The sequence below is a fragment of the Nyctereutes procyonoides genome, unplaced genomic scaffold (genome assembly GCF_905146905.1).
Source record: "Nyctereutes procyonoides isolate TBG_1078 unplaced genomic scaffold, NYPRO_anot_genome, whole genome shotgun sequence".
NCBI classification, from domain to species: domain Eukaryota; kingdom Metazoa; phylum Chordata; class Mammalia; order Carnivora; family Canidae; genus Nyctereutes; species Nyctereutes procyonoides.
In genome coordinates this window covers 15663879-15688306 of record NW_026575051.1, presented here as the reverse complement: position 1 = coordinate 15688306, position 24428 = coordinate 15663879, and the positions used below count along the sequence as shown (strand labels likewise).

Genomic DNA, 24428 nt, shown 5'->3' with positions numbered 1-24428 from the left:
CATAATTCTTGCAGTATTTCAAACTTTTTCATTACTATTATAAATGTTAGGGTGATCAGTGACCCTTGTGTTACTATGGTAACTGGAATGAACTGTGCCCATGCAGAATGTTGAACTTAATTTTCTTTGTTGTTGTTGAACTTAATTTTAAGAGTTGTATATATTCTTCTTTTTCTTTTAAGATTTATTTATTCAGGGATCCCTGGGTGGCGCAGCGGTTTGGCGCCTGCCTTTGGCCCAGGGCGCGATCCTGGAGACCCGGGATCGAATCCCACGTCAGGCTCCCAGTGTAAGGAGCCTGCTTCTCCCTCTGCCTGTGTCTCTGCCTCTCTCTCTCTCACTGTGTGCCTATCATAAATAAATAAAACAAAAAAAAATTTAAAAAAAGATTTATTTATTCATAAGACACACACACAGAGAGAGAGAGGGGGGGGGGGGGGCAGAGACACAGGCAGAGGGAGAAACAAGCTCCCTGCAGGGAGCCCGACTGGGGACTCGATCCCGGATCCTGGGATCAATGCCAAGCCGCGACACTGAGCCACACAGGCATCCCAAGAGTTGTGTATATTCTGACTGCTCCATGAAGAAGCTGTTTCCTATCTCTCTCCCTCTCTCTGAGCCTTCCTATTCTCTCAGGCACAATAACATCGAAATTGGGGTAATTCATAAGCCTACAATGGCTTTTAAATGTTGAAGTAAAATGAAGAGTCACACATGATCTCACTTTCAATCAAAAGCTCTGAAATGATTAACGTTAGGAAAGCATACAGAAAACTGAGGCAGGCCCAAAGCTATGCCTCTTGCAGCAGTTAGCCAAATTGTGGACACAAAGGAAAAGCTGGTGAAGAAAATTAAAAGTGTTACTCCAGTGAACACACAGATGATAGAAAGCAAACAGATTTATTGTTGATAGGGAGAAAGTTTCAGTAGTCTGCATAAAAGATCAAACCAGGCACAACGTTTATTTCCTTAAGCCAAAGCTTAATCCAGAGCAAGGCCCTAACTCTTTCTGTGAAGGCTGAGAGAGGAAAGCTGCAAAAAAAAGGTCTGAAGCTAGAAGCTGGTTCATGAAATTTAAGAAGCCATCTCCACGATATAAAAGTGCAAAGGGAAGTAGCAAGTGCTGATGTAGATGCTACAGCAAGCTATCCAGAAGCTAATTAATGAAGGCTGCTTCACTAAACAACAGATTTTCATTGTAGATGAAACAGCCTTATAGTGGAAGAAGTCCCATCTGGGACTTTCATAGCCAGAGAGGAGAAATCAACTCCTGACTTCAAAGCTTTAAAGGACAGGCTCTCTTGTTAGGGACTAATGCAGCTGGTGACTTTAAGCTAAAGTCAACACTCATTTACCATTCTGAAATTCCTAGGGCCCTTAAGAATTATGCTTAAATCTGCTCTATAAAAGGAACAAAAAAAAAAAAAAAAAAAAAAAGACAGCAGCACATCTGTTTACAACATGCTTTACTGAATATTTTAATCCCACTTTTGAGACCTAGAGTGCTCAGAAGATTCTTTCTAAAGAATTACTGCTCCCTGACAATGCATCATTACCCAAGAGCTCTGATGGAGATGTACAAAATCAATGTTTTTATGCCTGCATAATATAATACATAATATCCATTCTGTAGTCCAAGGATTAAAGAGTAATTATGACTTTCTTCTGACTTTCAGGTCTTATTATTTAAGAAATACATTTCATAAGACTATAGCCACCATGGATAATGATTCCTCTGATGGCTTTTGACAAAGTAATTAAAAACCTTCTGGAAAGCATTCACAATTCTAGATGCTATTAAGAACCTTGGGGGGATCCCTGGGTGGCACAGCGGTTTGGCACCTGCCTTTGGCCCAGGGCGCGATCCTGGAGACCCAGGATCGAATCCCACATCGGGCTCCCCGTGCATGGAGACTGCTTCTCCCTCTGCCTGTGTCTCTGCCTCTCTCTCTCTCTCCATCGTAAATAAATTAAAAAAAAAAAAGAAAAAAAAGAAAAAAAAAAAAGAACATTGGGGATTTATTGTAAAGGTCAAATAGGAGTTTGGAAAAAGTTGATTCCAGCCTTCATTGATTACTTTGAGGGGTTCAAGACTTCAGAGGAGGAAGTAAGTGCAGATATGGTAGAAACAGCAAGAGAACTAGAATTGGAATTGGAGACTGAAGATGTGACTGCATTTCTGTAATCTCATGATAAAACTTTCACAGATGAGCAGATGTTTTTCAGATGGAAACTACTCCCAGTGAAGATGTTATGAAAACTGTTGAAATGACAATAAAACATAGAGAAGGGGATCCCTGGGTGGCTCAGTGGTTTAGCGCCTGCCTTTGGCCCAGGGTGCGATCCTGGAGTCCCGGGATCGAGTACCGCACTGGGCTCCCAGCATGGAGCCTGCTTCTCCCTCCGCCTCTCTGCCTCTCTCTCTCTCATGATAGACATATCATGAATGAATGAATGAACGAATGAATGAATAAATAAATAAACCTTTAAAAAAAACAGAGAAGAGTATATAAACTTAACTGATAAGCAGAGGCAGGGTTTGAGAGGACTGATGCAATTCAGAAAAAAGTGCTACTTTAGGTAAAACATTATTAAACAGCATCACATGCTACAAAGAAACTGTTCATGAAAGGAGGAGTCAATTGATGAAGGCAAACTTCATTGCTACCTTATTTTAGAAACTGCCACAGCACCTCAACCTTCATCAGCCACCACCCTATTAGCAGCCATGGACATTAAGTAAGGCAAGACCCTCTAGCAGCAAAGATTATGACTTGCCAAAAGCTCAGATGATGGTTACCATTTTTTAGCAATAAGGTTATTTTTTAGTTAAAGTATGTACATCTTTTTAGTCATAATGCTGTTAGTATTCTGTCCCTATGTATGTCTCAGCTTCTCTAAATGTACTTATTTATGTGAAGGAACAACAAAAAAAAGCCCAGGAATTAGGAATTTACAAACCCTGTTTCACAAGACCTCTTTGTTTTTTTATTTTTTAAAGGTTATTTATTTATTTATTCATGGGGGGGGGGGCACAGAGACACAGGCAGAGGGAGAAGCAGGCTCCATGCAGGGAGCCCAACATGGGACTTGATCCCAGGTCTCCAGGATCAGGCCCCAGGCAGAAGGCAGCAGCGGTAAACCACTGAGCCACCCCCGGGGCTGCCCCTAATATTGAGATCTTTATCAAAACTTCTATTTCAGGTTTTTCCATTTTATAACTAAGAGGTATAAAAAAGACCAAGAGACAAAAATGACTGATGGGTTCAAAAATCAGTCCTAAAACTAAGGAACTAAAAAAATAAAGCTTGCTGATACACATACAGAGAGAGAGAGAGAGAGAGAGAGAGAGAGGCATAAAAGGCATATTTTCCTCAATCAGAAACAAAAGTATCTGGAAATAGAGAAGTAAAAATAATCTTCGATATAATCTAGTCCTGGCACTGATAATCATGTTATCCCTTTATCCTTCAACTTTTAAAACTAAAATGTACTCATATCTACCTGAGTTAGGTAGTATGGACACTGCATTATAAAGGGACAGAATATATCACAAATGGATGATCTTTTCATCCGTTTCTCAGTCCTTATGTGAATCAGGTATTTTGTTCATTTATCTTCTTTTAGTTTTATTTTTCTATTTTGGCTTCACAGATTTTAAACAAATTTCAATTAATTTCCACTGTATCTATCCACACATAAAATGCATACAAATTTCTTAAATAGTTTCTGAAAACTATATTGGCAAGTTTTTAAAAATGTACCAGTTTTCTACATGTTAACTTACCTGTTTCTTTAGAGCTCCTAACTGTAAATGAATCTAGGTCTACTGATTTTGGTCTAAGTGGTAATTGTTCAGAATCTAGCTTTGGTTTTGATAATGGCTCAGTTTCAAATTTTGATGAAATGGTAGATACTTCCCCATTAATCCTGAAATGAGAAAATCAAACATATGTAGAAATCACTTGTATGTGAATAACCATTTTTTAACATTGTGAATTAAAATAACACTAAAGATATTATAGCACAGTAGTTTTTCTTTCTGTTCCACAAAATTATTCCCATAAACATAAACTTCCACAATTAAGACTAATCAAAATAAAATCAGAAATGTAAAAAACAGCCTAATAAATGTGTATTCACCTAGTATGAATATGAAGTTAACATTTAACAGAGAATCATTAGAATCTATAGAAAAAAATCTGAAAAACAAATACTTCAAAAATTATTTTAACACTTAGAAAAGCAGCACAGCCATTTATGTCAAAGGAAGGTAATCAATAAACTAAATTAGGTAAGTTACCTAAGTTAAAATTACCTAAATTAAAACTAGGTAAAACTTACTTGGCTATAGGAGGTGGTGGAGGGACTGGTTTTTCAGGTCGCTTTGGGTATATTGTCCCAGGAGATCTCAATAAATTATTGGCTTTGGTGGGTGGAGTCGGCTTCTTAGGTGGGACTTGTGGAGCTGCTGGTTTAGAAGGTTTCTGTTCCAGTACTGATTTTTCATCTGATTATTTAAAAATATTTAATAATTAATCAAAATTATTTAGGTTTTTTTATTTCTTACAGCTAACATCAGGCTGGAAACGTGAAATAGAGACATTTGTGGATGTGTACACGGTTTTTAAGTTATAATTTAGTAGGTTCAAATATCTAAAAACACTTGCTTTGATGGGAAGGAGGACCACTAACAAGGTTCTGAGCAACAAATAATGCCCAGTTCTTATGTCTTCCCAGTATCCTTTGCTTTAAGGGGTGGTATACTACTGAAATATAAATCACATATGATTTTACTCTATGCAGAGGTCAATATTATCTACACTTAAACCCAGACTACTTTCAGAGACTAAATTATAATAAACTAGTGACATTTAATATACTTATTTAAATAATCATGATGACAAAGGAAATATCAAATGTTAAGAAAAAACCGGCTAGCCTAACTAATCACAGATGAGAAAATTACAGGCTTGTAATCCTCACAATTGTACTAGGAATGTATTAACACAATTTCATTTTTTCCAGTTTATTAACACTATGAATAATTCTGTGAATTAGATAAGAAAATATGCTGGAAATAAACACTGAGAACGATTTTAAGCCATGGTAATAAAAACAATTTTGTCACCCAAAAGGCATGGCACTATACATAATGACATACTTAGTCCCTGGATCTTTCCAGTACTAAGAACAAGTATTAAAATTGACACATATGTGTGACTCTTAAATACAGAGAACAAACTTGGTGGTTGCTGGAGAAGTGGGTGGGGGTAATGGGTGAAATATATATTTTTTAATTGACATAGATGCACACATACTAGATATTCATGATACAACAGTCAGCAAAAATGTGTCTAACACATATATGTAAAAATAAGAAACTCTTAAGTGCAATACTGAATAACTTTCAAAATTTACTTGGTCTTTGTAAAGAATGTCTATCACAGGACCACAAATAATTTCATGAGATTTCATATCAATCAGAAACTGATTAGGAATCTTAAACAAAAATTCCAAGCCATGGGTAAACCCTTCATTCAAAATTGTTAGATTTAATCTAACAATAATGAAAATACAAATTACCATTATTTTAGTTTTATCATTTATGTATAGCTTCCTTGGATCACTTGAAAATATAGCTTAGTTTATTAAAACCATGGTCATCATTTGGTACAAAAAACCACTTTGATATGGCCTTAAAGTAAACAATGCAGCATATAATTACATGATAATTATACCATCCAATTCTAACTATAAACCAACAGAGCCATCTGTATCAAGGATAACACTCAATCAAACGTAAAAGTCTAGAAAATGTTAAGAAAGATGTTTTTAGGGGATCCCTGGGTGGCTCAGCGGTTTAGAACCTGCCTTCGGTCCATGGCATAATCCTGAAGACCTGGGATCGAGTCCCACATCAGGCTCCCTGCATGGAGTCTGCTTCTCCCTCTGCCTGTATCTCTGCCTTTTTCTCTCTGTGTCTCTCATGAATAAATAAATTAATCAAAAAATAAAAAAAAGATGTTTTTATATAAAATACCAGGAAAAACAGTGAAGGTTAAATAGAAGTTCACTGATTAATTGAACATATTTAACAGATATGTAACAGCTTGAAACCAATTCAACTCTAGTTTATTCTAAAATAAAAGAACATATTTAAATATTCATGGAAATCAAAGGTGACAAATCTAAGATTCATCATTCCTGGTACAACCATGACTAAATCAACAATAATATGTTGATTTATTATATAATATATGATGGCAATGTATTTGGATACTAGGTTTTATTTACTTTTATTGAGATAAAATTTACCTAACATTTTAAAGTGAACAATTCAGAGCCATTTAGTACATTCACAATACCCTGCAACCACTACTCTATCAAGTTCCAAAACTCTTTCATCACCCCAAAAGTCTGGTTCCCATTGTTCAGTTACTCCTCATTTCTGTGGTATATCTTTTTACTTTCTTTGTAATGTCTACCTTTGGTGTACACAAGTTTTAAATTTTAATGAATTACAATTTAATAATTTTTTTTTGTTGTTGTCTGAGCTTTTGGTGTCAAATCTAAGAATTCACTGCCAAACTCAAGGCCATGAAGATTTAGCCCTATGTTTTCTTCTAATAGTTTTATTTTTATACCTCTTATATTTAGGTGAATGATCTATTTTCAGTAAAATTTTGTACATGGTATGAGGTTAGGGTTCAACTTCATTCTTTTTTATGTAGATATCCAATTGCACATAGGAGAATTTTAGGTTAGCTAGAAATTCATCAAAACCAAGAGGAAACTTAGATTAAAGGAAAAAAAAAAAAAGTATTTTAGTTTTCCAAATGCCCAAAGGAGGAAATATGTAAGATGGATGTTATGATAGTTTTAGAGAAAATAATTAACACGTGTATGGAAAAATTTTTTTTACTGAAAGCAGCTAAAATATACGGCAGCTAACAAAATATAGCAAAATAACTGAAATATGCCCCATCTTATTTATTACAGAATATAAAAATACATTACTAATGCTGTATGTACTAAGTTCATCCATTTGTTAATGCAGATGAGGATTAGTTCCCCACTTCATGAATAAGAACAGGAAAACAATTCTCAAAAAATTAAAAATGGAAAAGACCAAATGATCTAATAATTCCACTACTAGGTATTTATCCAAAGAAAACAAAAACATTAATTAATGTTTAACAATAATTAATTCTAAAAGATATATGCAGGGAATCCCTGGATGGTTCAGCGGTTTAGTACCTGCCTTTGGCCCAGGGCGTGGTCCTGGAGTCCCAGGATCAAGACCCACATCAGGCTCCTGCAGGGAGCCTGCTTCTCTCTCTGCCTGTGTCTCTGCCTCTCTCTCTGTGTGTCTCTCATGAATAAATAAATAAAATCTTTAAAAAAAAAAAGATATATGCACACCTATGTTTATTACAGTATTATTTACAATAGCCAAAATATGGAACCAACAATCTCAGTGTCCATCAATAGGCAAATGGATATGGAAGATTGAGGGGTGTATTTACACACACACAGACACACATACACACAGGAATATCATACAACTACAGAAATGGATACGATCGTGCCATTTGCGATAACATGCATGGACCAAGAGAGTATTATGCTAACTGAAGTAAGTCAGACTGAGGAAGACAAATACCATCCGATTTCACTCGTAAGTGGAATTTAAAACAATAACAAACGAATAAATAAAAAGGAGAATCAAACCTATAAATACAGAGAACTGATGGTTGCAAAGAGGGGAGGGATGTAGGGCGTTGAGCAAAACAAAAGAAGGTGATAGGGAGATACAAGGCTTCCAGTTATAGAATGGGTAGAGTAAGTCACAGAAATAAAAAACACAGCATTAGGAAGACAGTCAATGATATGGTAATCATGAAGTATGGAAACAGATGGTAGCTATGTATGTGGTGATCACAGCATAATGTATGAACTTGTTAAATCACTACACTGTACACTCGAAACTGATACAACACTGTCAACTAAAATCATTTTTTAAAAAACAGAAAAACAAGATAATCATACTGGCCCCAAGGCATGAGTGGATTACAAGTGCCTAATTCAGACTGAAAAATCAAATCCATTCTTTATCAATGGTTACTCAGAAATGTGTTAAGAGAAAAACACAGTACTATCCAAAAAATAACAAATGACTTTTTTTTGAGAGTGACCGCTTCTGCATGTGCAGTGTAAGGAATGGACACAGAGGAAGAGAGAGAACTTAAGCAGGCTCCACATCCAGCACGAAGCCCAACACAGGGCCCAACCTCATGACTCTGGGATCATGTTCTGAGCAGAAATCAAGAGTCGGATGCTTAACCAACTCAGCCCGCAAATGTATTCTTAACTGAGTCTACTTTAACATTTTTAGAAAATGTAAGGACAAAAAAAATTTACCCATAATTATCTTGCTGAAGCAGCTTAAATTGAGTATAACATACTTTCAGAACTCTAAGTACAAAGCTCAAGAAATTATCATCACACAAACACATATGAATAACTACCACTCAGGCCAAGTACTGAACATTAGCTACTTTAAGTTCCCATCATGTCTCTTCCCAATTACTACACAACTGCTCCTACCCAAAAGTATCTTTTTTTTTATGAGATTTTATTTATTCATAGACACAGAGAGAGAGGCAGAGACACAGGCAGAGGGAGAAGCAGGCTCCATGCAGGGAGCCCGACGTGGGACTCAATCCCGGTCTCCAGGATCACACCCCAGGCTGCAGGTGGCCCCAAACCACTGCGCCACCGGAGCTGCCCCAAAAGTATCTTCTAGCACTCAAGATCACTTACGCAGATTAAAAGTTTACATCAGTAAAATCGTAAAATTCATGTTGCTATATAGTATCTTGGTATGTGAATATACCTAAATTTATTTACTCATTGAACTGTGAATGGACATTTGTGTTGTTTCCAAATAAGAGACAATATAAATCATGCTATGATAAACTTTTCCCATTTGAATCTTTGGTGCACACACAGAGTACATTTCTGCTGGATATATGGTGAGAAGTGCCAGGGCTGGGTAACAGAGTATGAATATATTCACCTTAAATTCTTCAGATTAGATACAACAATTTGCATTCTCACCAACAGTATGGGAGTTCTGTTCATCTGAATTTTCACAAACATTTGGTACTGTTAATTTTCGTTTCAAAATTTCACCCATTTTGGTGAGAATCTTACCTTTGCTTTAACTTGTATTTCCTTGCTGAGTAATGAAATTGGGTAACTTCATACTCTGATGAGGTTTCTATTCAAGATGCTTAACTGCATTTTATCAAGCTGTCTTTTTCTTACTAATCTGCAGAAATTCATTATATGTTTTAAATATAAGTACTTTGTCATTTATCCATGTTGTAAAAAATCATTTCCTACTGTGTGGCAGAACTTTTCATCTTCCACATGGTGTCTTTGTAAAAGACATTAGGAATTTTAACATAGTCCAAAAAATCAATCTTTTGTCTTACAGTTAATATCTTATATATCCTGTTAAACAAACAGTTTCCTACTCCGAAGACATGGAGATATTGGCTTATAGTATCTTGCAGAAAACCGTGGCCATCATCTACATGGAACTTTTTTTGCATACTGTAAGATATAAAGTAGGCATAAGGTATTATAAGTCAGTGTAAGGTGTATGTTTTTTGTATTGAAGAATGTCCTTTAACACTTCTCTACAGTGCATCTTTGGTTATAAGGTAGGTACCTACCAAACTATTTCTGGATTCAAATTTATGTACATGTGAGGTAGAGATTAAGATTTAGTTCTTAGATGAATATCAAAGCATTTACTTCATCTTTACTGCAAAAGCAACTTTATTTTATAAATCACATGGCCTTAATTAAATGTCCCTCTTACTGCTTCTTGCTATTCTGTCTACTTTGTCAGCTATCAATAGTTTAGGCCAGTTCTCTTTTTTTTTTAATTTTTTTTTTTTATTTACTTATGATAGTCACAGAGAGAGAGAGAGAGAGGCAGAGACACAGGCAGAGGGAGAAGCAGGCTCCATGCACCGGGAGCCCGATGTGGGATTCAATCCCGGGTCTCCAGGATCGCACCCCGGGCCAAAGGCAGGCGCCAAACCGCTGCGCCACCCAGGGATCCCCGCCAGTTCTCTTTTGATTGCCATTTGCCTGGCATATTTTTATCCACCCTTTTAATTGAATCCTTCCTGAATTCTTATCAAGGTATGTCTCTTGTTAGCAGACAACAGTTGGATTTTTTTTTTGAGTCTAACAATTTTTCTTTTAAATGGAATGTGTAGTCTATTTATATTTTCTGTAATCACTTAGTATTTGTTACTTTTTTCTTGCTCGGTTCATTTCATCTTTCTCCTTTCTCGCCTTTTCATATTTTTGTTACTCCATATTCTCCTTACTATTACCTTATACATTATTCTATACATTTTTTTGTAATTGCCTAGATTACAGCACATATCCTTTAAGTCACATAAATTTCTCTACTGCTCTAAAGCTTTTACTACCTTTACACCTTGCTGTCTTGTATTTTTATTTCTATAAACCCAGAAGATATTTTTAATGTTTCATACAGTCAGTATTTAGATTTACCTATCTATCTAAGCTCTTCTGTTGCTCTTGCTTTCTGTATCTCCAAGTTGACATTTGGAATCATTTCCATTCTGCCTGAATAACACCACTCTTTAAAACTGCCTAGAGTCCTAGCATATAAGTGATAAATTCTCTCAGATTTGACTGGCCTAACATTGTCTTTATTTCATCTTTTTTTTTCCTGAAGATATTTTCACTGGCATTATATTTCCAGGTCAGCAGTTATTTCCTTCAACACTTCGGTAACATCATTCCATTGTCTTCTGGCTTCAATTTTTTTTTCCACTGAGAAGCAACTGTTAATGTGTCTTATTCTCTGGCTGCTTTCAGTATTATCTTATTTTTCATTTATAGTAGCATGACTATAATGAGTGTATGGAGTAGTTTTCTTTGCATATATCCAGGCTGGGCTCCATATTATTTCTTGATTCTATGGCTTTTTGCTTTCCATCAGTTTCGGAAGACTAGAAACCATTTTTTCTTCAATTAAGGTTTCTAGTCCCTATTCTGGTCCTCCCAATCTGGATCTTTAATTACATGTACATTAAACCTTCCCACTGTATCCAATGTCTCTTAAGATCTTTTTTTTTCCATTTTAAGATTTAGAAATTTTCTTTTGAAAATACACATTAACATATACCTACACATATAGATCATATATGTTGACCTTGAACAACATGTTTGAACTCTGCAGGCCTATCTATAAGCAGATTTTTTAAATACAGTACTGTAAATTAAATGTATTATTTCCTCTTCCTTAACATTCTCATTTTCTTAATATTTTTTCTCTAGCTTACTTTAAGAATACAGTACATAATACATATAACATGCAAAATATGTGTTAGTCAACTATTTATGTTATCAGTAAGACTTCTGGTGAACAGCAGGCTATTAGTTAAGTTTTTGGTGAGTCGAAAGTTATGTTGGAGGGGCGCCTGGATGGCTCAGTAGTTAAGCATCAGACTCTTGATTTCAGCTCAGACCATGATCTCAGGGTTTGAGGGATCAAGTCCCAGGGCTCCACACTCAACACAGAGTCAAGCCTGTCCCTCTCTTTCTGTTCCTCTCTTGACTCACATGCATTCTCTCAAATAAATTAAAAATATTTTTAAAAATTTATATAGGAATATCAGACTATGAGATGGTTCAGCATCCCAATCTCTGCATTGTTCAAGGTCAACTGTGTATTTTATACTTGTACAAATTCGTTTACACTTATATTCACATTATATTTACATTTATATGGTTTCTAGTTATAATAATTATCAATTAAATCTTTTATTATTTTGAATGTATATTAAGCATATAGATACTTTATAGCTTGTGGCTGGTATTTCCCGCATCTGGTATTTCCCGCATCTAAAACATCTGTGGACCAGGTTCTATTTTCTGTTATTGGTTTCTAGTCATGCATCATATCTCCAAGTACATCTGGTCATTTCTCTATGAGTACAAGACATCAGACATTTATGTGAAAACATACAAAGATAATGATGTCCTCTTCTCCAGGCAATAAAGGTTTACTCTGCTTCAAGTCGCCAAGCTAAAGTGCAGTAAAATCCTAGATCACCTTCTTCCAATCAGATTGAGGCAATTAGGAATTGGGCTTTAGTGCTTCTGAGAACTAGTCCTACTTCCACTAGTATACTTCCTATTAAAGGAAGTCTTTTTTGGAACCCAACTCAAAGACCAGGAGTTCACTAAGGTATCTCCTTTTTTCTGAGCCCTGAACTCTAATTTTTGTCTCCTTGAAACCCAAAATATTTTGAAGGTTCTTTTCATAGTCTCAGCTACCAATTTCAGAATTGGCAAATGCCTTAAAAGGAAACACAGGCCTAAATGCCAGACTTATTTTACTGGGCTCCCCTCCCGTTCTAGATCATGACTCTGTAATTTCTCATACTCTTCACAGCTCTCCTGTATCTAGTAATATATGTATATATTTCGCACTACCCTTCCAGATGTTCTCACTCAGATCATTCTCTGCCTGCCTGCATGGTCACTCGTCAACCTTCTTCAAGAGTTTCAGTTCTAATGACTTCATAAATGTACATATTCTATGATTCCGTGCTAAACTCTCTCCCTATTCTCATTTACGCAACTTTCTGGAACAATCTTACCATATCCATATATTTAACAGCTAAGTTCCAAGATAGCACAACTCATAAATAAATGCTTAATACAAACTCTCAACAAAGATTCACATCCCGTATTTCCTATATTCATATCAAATTCTATGTCAAAAGATGAACTCATATGTATTTTCCATCAGAAACTGTATTTATAATTCATACCTCATTTCCCCATCCTCACAATCGTTGGGATTTAATTAGTTAACAAGATATACTAATATAAAACCTAAACCACCTTCCTTATGGTAGAGGCTCAATATATGTCAACATCTTTAGCAGATAACGTAGTTGACTCACTCAAACCTAACCTACCTTCACATCACTACAGCAAGGTATTAAGTGCACAATATTCTTTTTATAAGACTTATTGGTCTGGAATTGAACCTGTACCCACAATTGGTCCAAGACACTGAAAAGGACTTACAATTCCATGGTTATGGAAAGGTTTTCCTCTCTTTCCTATCAAACGGACAAGATAAAGATAGTAAGTTGCCCTGTCAAGGTCAGCATTCTTGTGACCTCAAGGGAAACCAATCTGAAGACAAAGTAGACACTAACGATGGCAAATAGAGATATAATCCAGGTCCATAATGAAATTATTCAATGGGGGCGGTCATATGACTCCTATCTCTAGATTTCCAATTATATGAGACTGTTTTCCTACTGTTTCAGTTTGAGTCAGGATTTTCTATTCTTTACTCTTTAAACATTCCAATTTCCTTTTTATTCATACCACCACCAAATCTATTCAAATAGCAATAAAATAGTTTCAGAAAAACATACCTGAATATGTCACACCAGTTTTTAAAAGTCTTCCAATTACACAGTAATTATTGTATTGCATATCCCTTATGCATTATATACTTACTTTGCAAGAAACTAGAGAATCAAAGTCAAATAAAATTCACACACATACACACAACACAGACCCTATACCTTTGACCCCATCGGGTTTAGTCAAATGTGGGAAAAAGAAAATATACACAAAATATCTAAATTAATATGTGACAACATTGAGAAATATCTACTTTTAGAGTAATAAAGAAAAGACTAATATCAAGGAGGTGAAATCAAGCTGGACATTTTAAGCTAGAATCTGAAAAATGAGAAGGAATCATATGTAAAAAGATTCTGAGGGGAGAGTAAGACAAAGATAGGATTCCAAGAAAAGGGTACCATACCATGTAACTGGGAGGAAAAAAAAACCCTCACATTCTATGGACATTATACACCGGGGGGTCCAACTACACGCAGTCAACTTAAGTAAAAACAAGTATGGAATATATTAGAAAAACTCAACAGGGGGCCAAGATCCCTCAAAACCTGATAGGCTAAGCTAAGGAAATGTGGTCAGGAAACTCTTAAGACTATACTAAATAAGCTAGAATTTTTTCCCAAATGCAACAAGAAGTATTCAAACATAGTAATAAGTTCATATCCCATGCATCATATATTACTGACACATTTGTATGAAACACATACATATATGCTTTATTTCTACAATATAAATTCTAAACCCTTATCATCACTACTTTCTTTTTGGAGCAGAGTAAGATATAAACAAATTGTTAAAAATAACTCCTTGCAATAGCATTGAAAGGTATTTTATGAATCACACAAGTGATTCTTAATTTTGTCTTCAAATTAGAATCCCATGGAGAGCTTTAAAAAAACTACTACCTAAGTTCTACCCTATTAGCACTTCTCAAAGAGGATCCTTGGCACAGCATATTTTTAAAAAAGACCCAGGTAATTCTAACATACCACCAAGACCGAAAACAACTATACCAAGCTACCCTTCTAGCTTAGTTTTTCACAATTCCTGGTTACCTATAGCCTGAATATGAAATGCTTTCTCTCATTCTTTTCATATTCTATTTCTGTGGCCTGGAATCACCTTCTTTTTTCCAGTCAACTCATTATGCTCATTTTTAAGTCTCTGAATAGTTACAATCTCATTATCGTGCATTTTAACTACTCAACTAGCAATCATCAGAGTACCACTTGAAACAGAAAAAAAATTAATCTCCTAGTGATTGGCAGAAGCCAGCTACCTCACATATACATACTCTTTTTATATGTTTAACAGTTGATTAAAAATCAGTTTCATGTGTGGGTTAAGTACAACAAGTAAAGAATACTTGCTACTTGACCTCTTAAGAGAAGTCAAGATTATTTTTAGGTTCAAACTGGAATGATTCTTTGTAGAGCATTAGAGATAAATATTGTTTTCTTTTTGGTAAGCATACTAAATATATAATACAATAGAGTCCTGCCACAGGTATCAACTCAAGAGTCTATGTACTACAGATGGTATTACAGATAAAAAGGCATTTGAGTTCAGTACCTCCAGTAATAACTGCTGTTAAATGAGCCTTAAACACACAGGTCTTGATTTTAACTTCATACTCAACTGTACTATACCAAAATTCTAGAGCACATAATAATTTAAAAGTGTATTTTGAATACTGATTCCCAAATCACTCTATAATATGAAAAATACAGAACATTCATAACTAGCATATCAGTTGGAAAATCTATACCTTTTGATTACATTTTAATTGCATTGTATTTTTACTCTGCATTCCTTTTACTGGCTCATAGGAAGAAGAGAGCCCTCCTGAGCAAAGATGTAAAGACACCTCAAAACTTCCATTTCAGGTAATATGTTGAATTATGTACCAAAACCTACTTTGCCAGCTTAGACTTCAATGTAAGGCAAAAATCTCTCTCAAAAATGTGGAAAAAAAAAAAAACAGTAATTGAGCAAATGAATTAATGATGTTATTGGACCTCTGTATGGGAACCAGCAGCAATCGTACAACCTTCTGCAAGAGACAAAATCTTACAGTCAGTTAAGTATGACTTTATTAAGAAGACAGGGTAAGATTCACAATTCAATTTACTGGGGTTGAAAGTCCCAAAAATCAAGCAACTAGATCCTCAAAATCTGTAGTCCCATGTATTAGCAGTGAATTCCTAGCATGTAACTATGTTTTCCTAGCAACAATAACTTGTCCCCTTTAATGCCAAATACAGAGACAAGAAAACCTCAAAAGAAACAACTAACAGCACAACTCTCCCTTCCCATTCTGTTAATTAGGAAACAATTACCATTATTAATATATTGGGTTTTAGTTCCTGTCTGGAAGTGTGTACCATCTGGTTATGTTCTGCTTATGAATCAACTGAAAAATAAGATAAATTCTGTCTTTTACACCTGCAGATACAGGAACTCTGGAAAAAAAACAATGTTCCCCAAGCAAGCAAATACAGATTCACTGCCTCTACCAGTAAAAGTGTTAAGCCAGGTTGGGCATTAGCAGCTCATTACACCCTTCCTATGGCTAAGATTGGGACCATGAGAGAGAACATCTACATAAAGGTACCCACTTAAATGACTTATAAGCCTAATAGAACTTTCATTCCATTCTCTCCTACACATTCGTATGCTTTTCTATACGGCATTCCAAAACATCAGTTGCTCCCTTCCTTTCGTACATATTTCATACCAAGAAAACAAGTCACTGAGAAAGAAGTGGGTTACTGAAAAGTATGTCCAAGACTTTTTCCAAAAAGCAGGTGAAAAGCTTGTGCTCCCAAGTGTTGATATTATTCTTCTAATGAAGTACAAAACGGCCAGCATTCAGGTACCTCTGAAAAAATAGGGGGCAGGAAATTGCTAAGCAGGTTTGAGAAAATCTACATGATGGCCTGAGGCAGGGAGTAAACAGACAAGATTTAAACTCCATTCTTAAGATTTGAAACGTATCCGATAAGACAAGGAGGAGTCACTTAAAAGTCAAAGATAGTTGGGTAATCAGGTTCAAGTTTTCTAGTAGCTCCTCTTTTCCTGAGACCTCCCTAACACAGCAGAGCTTTTCAAAGTATATCTTCTGTAGAATTAAGATTTTAACAGAGATAAAAGTCATGAACATGCATACTGGTGGAATATACTATATTTCCTCTCAGAAGGCTTAAGGCTCCTAAAATTGGCCCTTGCCATAGTTTGAACAAGTTCCCTCTGTTAATGGTAGAACAAGGGTAGAACTTTATGTTTAATTTTATTTAAAAAGAAAGACTTTATACCAATATTTAACACTCAGATTGCTACTAGTTCTCTCTCCCAATCCACATGTCCAAAGCTTACTTAGGCAAAGCACTAATGTTGCTTCTATTCTTTGAACCAGATTTAGGCATGCCAGATTATTGAGAACATTTTGAAAATATTAAGAATTGTTTCCCTCATTTTATATTTATCCTATATCACTGATTAAAAAATTCTTATATCTGCACACATTGAAACCAACAATTAGGGATCCCTGGGTGGCGCAGCGGTTTCGCGCCTGCCTTTGGCCCAGGGCGCGATCCTGGAGACCCAGGATCGAATCCCACGTCAGGCTCCCGGTACATGGAGCCTGCTTCTCCCTCTGCCTATGTCTCTGCCTCTCTCTCATTCTGTGTGACTATCATAAATAAATAAATAAAAAACTGTAAAAAAAAAAAAAAAAAAAAGAAACCAACAATTATTATAAAAGCTTTAAATCTTTCCAGTGAAGAGTTTTGATGTTATTGACAAGATTTAAATTTTTTTTAAAAAAAATGTCTTTTGTATTTACTTATACATTTACCATTTCTGGTATTCTTTAATACTTTCTATTTATCTAAATGCCCATATAACATTATTTTCCCTTGTGCCCAAAAGTACTTCTAACATTTTCTGTATAGAATATACAGATCTGCTGGCAATGAGTATTTTGCCTGCATTTCCTGAAAGGTATTTTTGCTAGGTAGAGAATTATTTTCTTTTAGACTTTATGCTTTTCTTTTTATCATAGCTTTTCACTGAACTCATTTTGATGTTCCCTTAGATGGAAACATCTTTAATGTTTCTTCTGCTTTGAGTTCAATGAGCTTCTTGGATTTGTGGGCTTACAGTTTCCAACAAGTCTGAAGATTTTTCAACTATTATTTCCTCAAATATTTTTTTCTGCCTCATTCCCTCTCCACTGATTCAGGGACTCCAATTACACATATATGAAACTACTCAACAAGGCATGTAGGTGGCTCAATTGATTAAGTGCCTGACTCTTGACCTACCTCAGTTCAGGTCTTGATCTCAGGGTCATGAGGTCAAGCCCTGAGGCTCCATGCTGAGTGTGGAGCCTACTTAGAAAAAAAAAAAAAAAAGACTTGCTATTGTCACAAGTTAATAAGTTCTACTCATTTTTTTTTTCCTAGTATTTTTTAAAGTAGATTCCACACCCATCACAGGGCTTGAACTCAGGACTCTGAGATCAAGAGTTGCATGTTCTACTGACTAAACCAGCCAGTTGCCCCTCTAGTATGTTTCAGATAGTTTCTATTGCTGTGTCTTCCAGTTCACTAATGTTTCATTCTACAGTGTCCAATAAGCTGGTAATTCCACGTAATATTTTTCATTTCCAATACTGTATTAACTCATCTGCATAAGTTCTATTTGGGTCTTTTTATATTTTCCATTTCTCTCACCATCATGCTTGTGTTTTCTTCTACTGTCTTCAACACATCAGATATAATTATAATAGCTATTTTAATGTCTTTACTGCTATTTCCATAATCTCTTGTCATTTCTGGGTCTGTTTAAATTGACTAATTCTTCTTCTAGTTACAGGCTGCTATTATCCTGGCTTTTCTCCATGTCTGGTAATTTTTTTAATCAGATAATGAACTGTGTATTTTACATGCTTAGCTGCTAGATTTTGTCATACTCTTTCAAACTGTACTGAGTTCTGTTCTGGGATTAGTTCAATCTGCTTCCAAAGTACCTGCAAAGAAGCCTTTAGCCTAAGGTAATATAATATTTTATAGGTTCTACCTATGCCTTATGAAGTCTTTCCACTGTGGCTTGTGGGAACATGAACTATTCTTGAGTTCCAGAAGTTGCTTCACCAAATGCTTTCCAGCAGTTATTTCTCTAGCTATGGAAGTTTCCTTTCTTACATGTGTAACTGACAGCACTCAGCCAAAGCCTCATGGTAAACCCTAGAGACCTCAGAGTGCTCTCTGCAGAATTCCCTCCATTCTGGCACAGCCACCTTGGACTCCCCAAACTCCTATCTCCTGTTTCCTCAATTCTGCATGAAAACTGGGCTCTGTTGGGACTTCCTCCTTTCTGCTGATAGTAAACTGCTTCTAGACAATAAGCTAGGGTAATTTTAGGGCTTGCCTTTCTGGTTCAGTGAGAAGCTCCTTCATTGAGAACAGTCCTATGCTGTTATCCAATATCTGAAACCACTATTTCATGTATTTTGTTCAGTTTTCTAGTTGTATTAACTCAGGAAGGCAAATTCAGTCCTTATTACCTCGGCCAGAATTTTGAGCAGATAAATGAAATAAAAATGCATCATCACCGTTTATCTTGTTTATAAGATCACCTGACTGATTTCAGGGAATATGGGAAGTTACTACTAAATTTTCACAAAACTCCTACCTTCTTGATGGTAGAGACTATAAAGGAGTATCATAATGTACGTATTAAAGCCACTGTAAGAGTTCCTACATTTGGTTCCACATATCTTTATAGAATGTCTTTCAAGTACAAAAGATACAAATAAACTGATCCAAGATTCGGACCTAACAATAACCATATTACATCTGAGGTTAAGAAATATTTTGAAGCACAAATGGTTTTTGTAAAACAAAAAGTTCTCAAATGTACAGAAAAAAGAATATAACCTATGCTGGGCACAGATATTGAGAGAGAGATAAAGTTATGAACATACATGACATAGGGAAAAGAGTATGATTACTCTATTTAGTAAATGGAAGAAAAAGATGATACAAAGTTGTAACTTGGGGTTCAGTTCCCAACAACACCAAAAGCTGGTCAGGATAAGGAACACAGGAGTTCTCATTCACTGTTGATGAGAATGCAAAATGGCACAGTGTGGAATACAATTTGAAAGTTTCTTACACAATATCCTCTTAATCCCAGCAATCAGACTCCTTGGTTAATTACCCAGGTGAACTAAATATATATGTACACCAAAATACCTGGGCAAGGATGTTTATTTCTAGTAAGGAGCTTTATTCATACCTAACAAAGTTTGGAAACAACCAGGATGTCCTTCAAAAGGTGAATCTGGATAAACTGCACTATAGTCAATGGACTATTACTCAGCACTAAAGAGAAATCAGCTATTAAGTCATGAAGACATGGAGCAAGTTTAAATACATACTACAAAGCGCATAAGCTATATACTGTATGATTCCAACCATACGACATTCTGAGAAAGGCAACACTAGGGAGATAATAAAAGATCAATGGTTGCCAGGGGCTGAGGGAAGGGAAGAATGAAATGACAGTGCAAAGAAAATTCTTAACAGCAGTAAGACATATTTTGTAAGATAGTACATTACACATTGGTCAAATTATTCATTGGTCCAAACTCATAAAATGTACAATACCAAAAATGAACCTTAATATAAACTATGGACTCTGGGTGATGATATGTCAGTGGAGGTCCGTTCTGGTTCAGGATGTTGATAGTGGGGGACACAGTACATGTGTGGGGCAAGTAGTATACAGCAACTGTCTATACTTTCTGCTCGATTTTGTTGTCAATCTAAAACTGTTCTAAAAAAATAGTTTATTAAAAAAAATGAACCTGGCAACAATATGAAATATAAGGCAGACAAAGGACTAAAGTGAGAGAAATCAGTTAAGAAAATAAGGGAACACTGTAGACCACACACAAGGATAGGCAGAAACAATACTGGCAGTAGAAACAGAAGCACTCTAGGACCATGTTCAAGTTATTGTTTGTACAGCTGACCCTTGAAAAACACAGGGAGTTAGGGGCACCAATCTCCCACACAGTTGAAAATTTGAATATAACTTCTGACTCCCCAAAAACTTAACTGAAAGCGTACTGTTGGCTAGAAGGCTTTACCAATAACATAGTGAATTAACACATGTATTGTATATTATGTGTATTATATCCTCTAATACAGTAAGCTAAAGAAAAGGTTATTTTTTTTAAATAAAAGGTCATTAATAAAATCATAAGAAAAATACATTTACAGTGCTGTATCATACTTAGGGGGAAAAATTCATGTACAAGTGGACCTCTGCAGTTCAAATCCATGCTGCTCAAGGATCAACTCTATATATAACCTAATATACTAGACAGAACTCACTTCAGATCCTTCTGCATGAAGAGAAGTACTTATTTTCTCCAAGTTAATAACAAAACAAAATGATGTTTTTAACAAAATACATGTGTACCTTGGAATAACTTTCCAAGTTTATATGACAAATACAGGCAGTGAAAATTAGATAACACCTAACAAATCATGTCCATGTTTTTGAGGTTAGAACTCACCCAAAAAAAAATTTTAATTTAATTGGGACTCCAAAAAAATTAAGTATAAGTATTCAATACTTAGTTTTCTTCTACATTATTTGAAACAGCTATAATGAAACACTACATTCCTGCTGAAGTAATGACAGAACTTTTTAATGAATATAAATCAATAACAGTTTGAGAAAAATCTCAATTTCCTATCAACCTTGACAAACTAATTCCTCCCCAGAAAACTCCAAATATTGCTTAATACCAAATGGCTGTTAAAAATCATTCAGTGTGGAGAAAGTTCATTGTTTACAATGACAACAAAAGAAAGAATTATTTTTCTGAAAGTGGAAGAATTAGTCTCACCTTTTTCTTCTGGCTTTATAGGAAAATACTTCTTCTCTGTAGCTATTAGCTCAGGTTTTGGAGCTAGGGAAAAAAACAAAGTTAGTATTTAAAAATAATAGTTTCAAAGCACAAAGATAATTCTATTAAAACAGTAAAGGTTATTTATTTATTTATTTTAAAGATTTTATTTATTTATTCACGAGAGACACAGAGAGAGAGGCAGAGACACAGGCAGAGAGGGAGAAGCAGGCTCCATGCAGGGAGCCCAATGTGGGACTCGATCCCAGGTCTCCAGGATCACACCATGGACCAAAGGCAAGCGCTAAACCGCTGAGCCACCTGGGCTGCCCCCAGTAAATGTTAGTTTAAAGATAACATCAGAGTGGGCAGCCCAGGTGGCTCAGCAGTTTAGCGCCACCTTCAGGCCAGGGCCTGATCCTGGAGACCTGGGATCGAGTTCCACATGAGGCTCCCTGCGTGGAGCCTGCTTCTCCCTCTGCCTGTGTCTCTACCTCTTTCTCTTTCTCTCTCTCTCTGTGTGTCTCTCATGAATAAATAAATAAAATATTTTAAAAATAAAAATAAATAAAAATAAAAAAAACATCAGAGGAAAAGATGGCTTAACAGAGGAACAATGTACCAAAATCAGTAGGCTAAATATCTAATCCTACACCTACCACGCTATTACTTTGTGGTCTCAGTTCCTTCTCTGTCAAATGAAGGTGTTCATATCCTGTACAACACCACTCTCCAGTAGAACTTTCCACAATGATGGAAATACTCTATTTTTGTGCTATCTAATATTGAGTATGAAGACTTGAAATGTTACTACTATGATGGTGGAATTCAATTTTTTATTTTATTTAACTTTAGTTAAATTTTAAAAGCCCCCAAATGACTAGTTACTAAAAAGCCTTCAATGCTAACTTCTATAAAAATGACTTTTAACTTATGCTTTATTCATTCTGGGATTAGGTCAGCAAATACAAAGCTGAAAGCCTGGGAGCAGGGAAGGATTTGTATTATTTTAAAACAAATCTTTCAAGAAAAATAATTGTATTTCATTTGTAAAAATCAGAAATTAGGGGCTAAAATTTACAGAGAGACAAAGATCCAGATTATAAAACTAACTCTGGAAAACTCTTCTAAGAATACCATAAAAAAATAATAATAATACCATAATAAATGCAACTGCTTAAAAAAATACTCTTCTAGTTTGCTTATAACCCTTAGCACACTCTCTGAAAAATACAAATTAGTATTTAAATGAGACATTAATATCTGGATTTCTTTATATATATATATATATATATTTTTAGATTTTATTTATTTACTCATGAGAGACACACACAGAAAGAGAGGCAGAGACATAGGCAGAGAGCGAAGCAGGCTCCAAGCAGGGAGCCCGATGTGGGACTCTATCCCAGGACTCCAGGATCATGCCCTTGATCTGAAGGGAGGTGCTCACCACTGAGCCACCCAGGCATCCCTAATATATGGATTTAATGTAAAAAGGCAGAATAATTAATTGGCTAGGTGAGTATATTAAGTATTCTATCTAAATACATTTAAACTTTGTCGATTTTCTTAATTAGAAATGACAAGTTTTAACTAAAGCATCCAAATTGTTTTTAAGATCCTTTTATAGTTTATACTTTAAAAATACTAACATTAATACATATGAACACATCATTTTCATTTATTTCTGAAATTTTTTTTTAAACATTTTATTTATTTATTCATGAGAGACACAGCAAGAGAGACAGAGGGAGAGAAGCAGGCTCCCTACAGGGAGCCCGACATGGGACTCGATCCGGGTCTCCAGGATCACAACCTGGGCCCAAGGTGGTGCTAAACCACTGAGCCACCCAGGCTGCCCCATTTATTTCTGAAATTGATACATGTTAACCATATATGATTTTTGCTAATATTAATGAGTAGTTTATACTTAAAACCAATTTCACCATTTTATAACTTAAAAATATGAAAAACAGCAAACTGAATAATGTGTTTCTTACATACCTGGACCTTTAGCAGGAGGTGGTGGTTTCTTTGGTTTCTATTAAAATAACAATGGTGAAGATACATTGAACACTTACATGTTACATATTTATACTTAACATGAATTCTGATCATTAACAATCTAAATTGTAGGAATAGTTGTCCTCATCTCATCCCTACCAAAAATTATAAAACAGTAAAGTCTTAACAACCAAAAGCCACTGACAAAAAAATACTCTATTAGAACAAATGCCTTCTTGATCAAAATTCAAATATGTCAAAGCTCATTTGAGTGAGTTTGATAAACCCCAAAATATCTTAATGATGATCAAAAATATTCACTACTGCCTCCCTTACTTTAAGATTCCTAGGCACAATTTTACCTCTCTTTAACAACTGAGTACTGGAGGCAAGGAGAGGTGGCAGGGAAAGGAAGAGAGCAAGACTGATTTAAAGAAAAAGAGTACCTAATAAATATATCCAGCTTATAAACTCAATTCTTTGGAACTCTCAAAGAGAAGATTTAAAGAAAAGGTCTGCAGTACACGTGCATCAGGATATCAGGGTCGTGAAACTGAGGGCTCCGTACTCAGGGTGGTCTGCTTATCCCTCTCCCTCCCCCATTTGCATGGGCACACAAATAAATAAAATCTTTAAAAAAATGAAAAGGTCTGTTTTTCCTCAATTCATTCAAATTTCTTGGGTTTTAAGCATTTTTTTTATTTTTATTTTTTTTTAAGAAAGAGTAGGGTTGAAGTAGGGTAGAGGGAGAGAGAGAATCTTAGACTCCACAGCTCCACATGGAGCCCCACACAGGGCTGGATCTTACAATCCTGAGATCATCACCTGAGCTGAAACCAAAAGTCAGACACTTAACTGACTAAACCACTCAGGCATCCCAGCATTCATTCATTTTTAAAACTTATTTAATGATTTAAAAAACTTGAGACAATTCTAAGCATGTGAATGTGCAAATTAAAAATAACTGATAGGGATCCCTGGGTGG

General features: G+C 35.4%; 1 protein-coding gene across 2 annotated transcripts in view; it reads right to left on the bottom strand.

Moving 5' to 3' along the window:
• Nucleotides 1–24428, bottom strand: part of CD2AP (CD2 associated protein) — a 141071-nt gene that overhangs the window by 18326 nt on the left and 98317 nt on the right. For both annotated transcript variants that reach the window (XM_055330370.1, XM_055330371.1), the window contains exons 10-13: nt 23444–23480; nt 21440–21502; nt 4345–4510; nt 3788–3930 (exon numbers count right to left, since the gene is read on the bottom strand). In XM_055330370.1, the coding sequence (XP_055186345.1) occupies nt 3788–3930; nt 4345–4510; nt 21440–21502; nt 23444–23480 (409 nt within the window). The remainder of the gene's footprint in view (nt 1–3787; nt 3931–4344; nt 4511–21439; nt 21503–23443; nt 23481–24428) is intronic.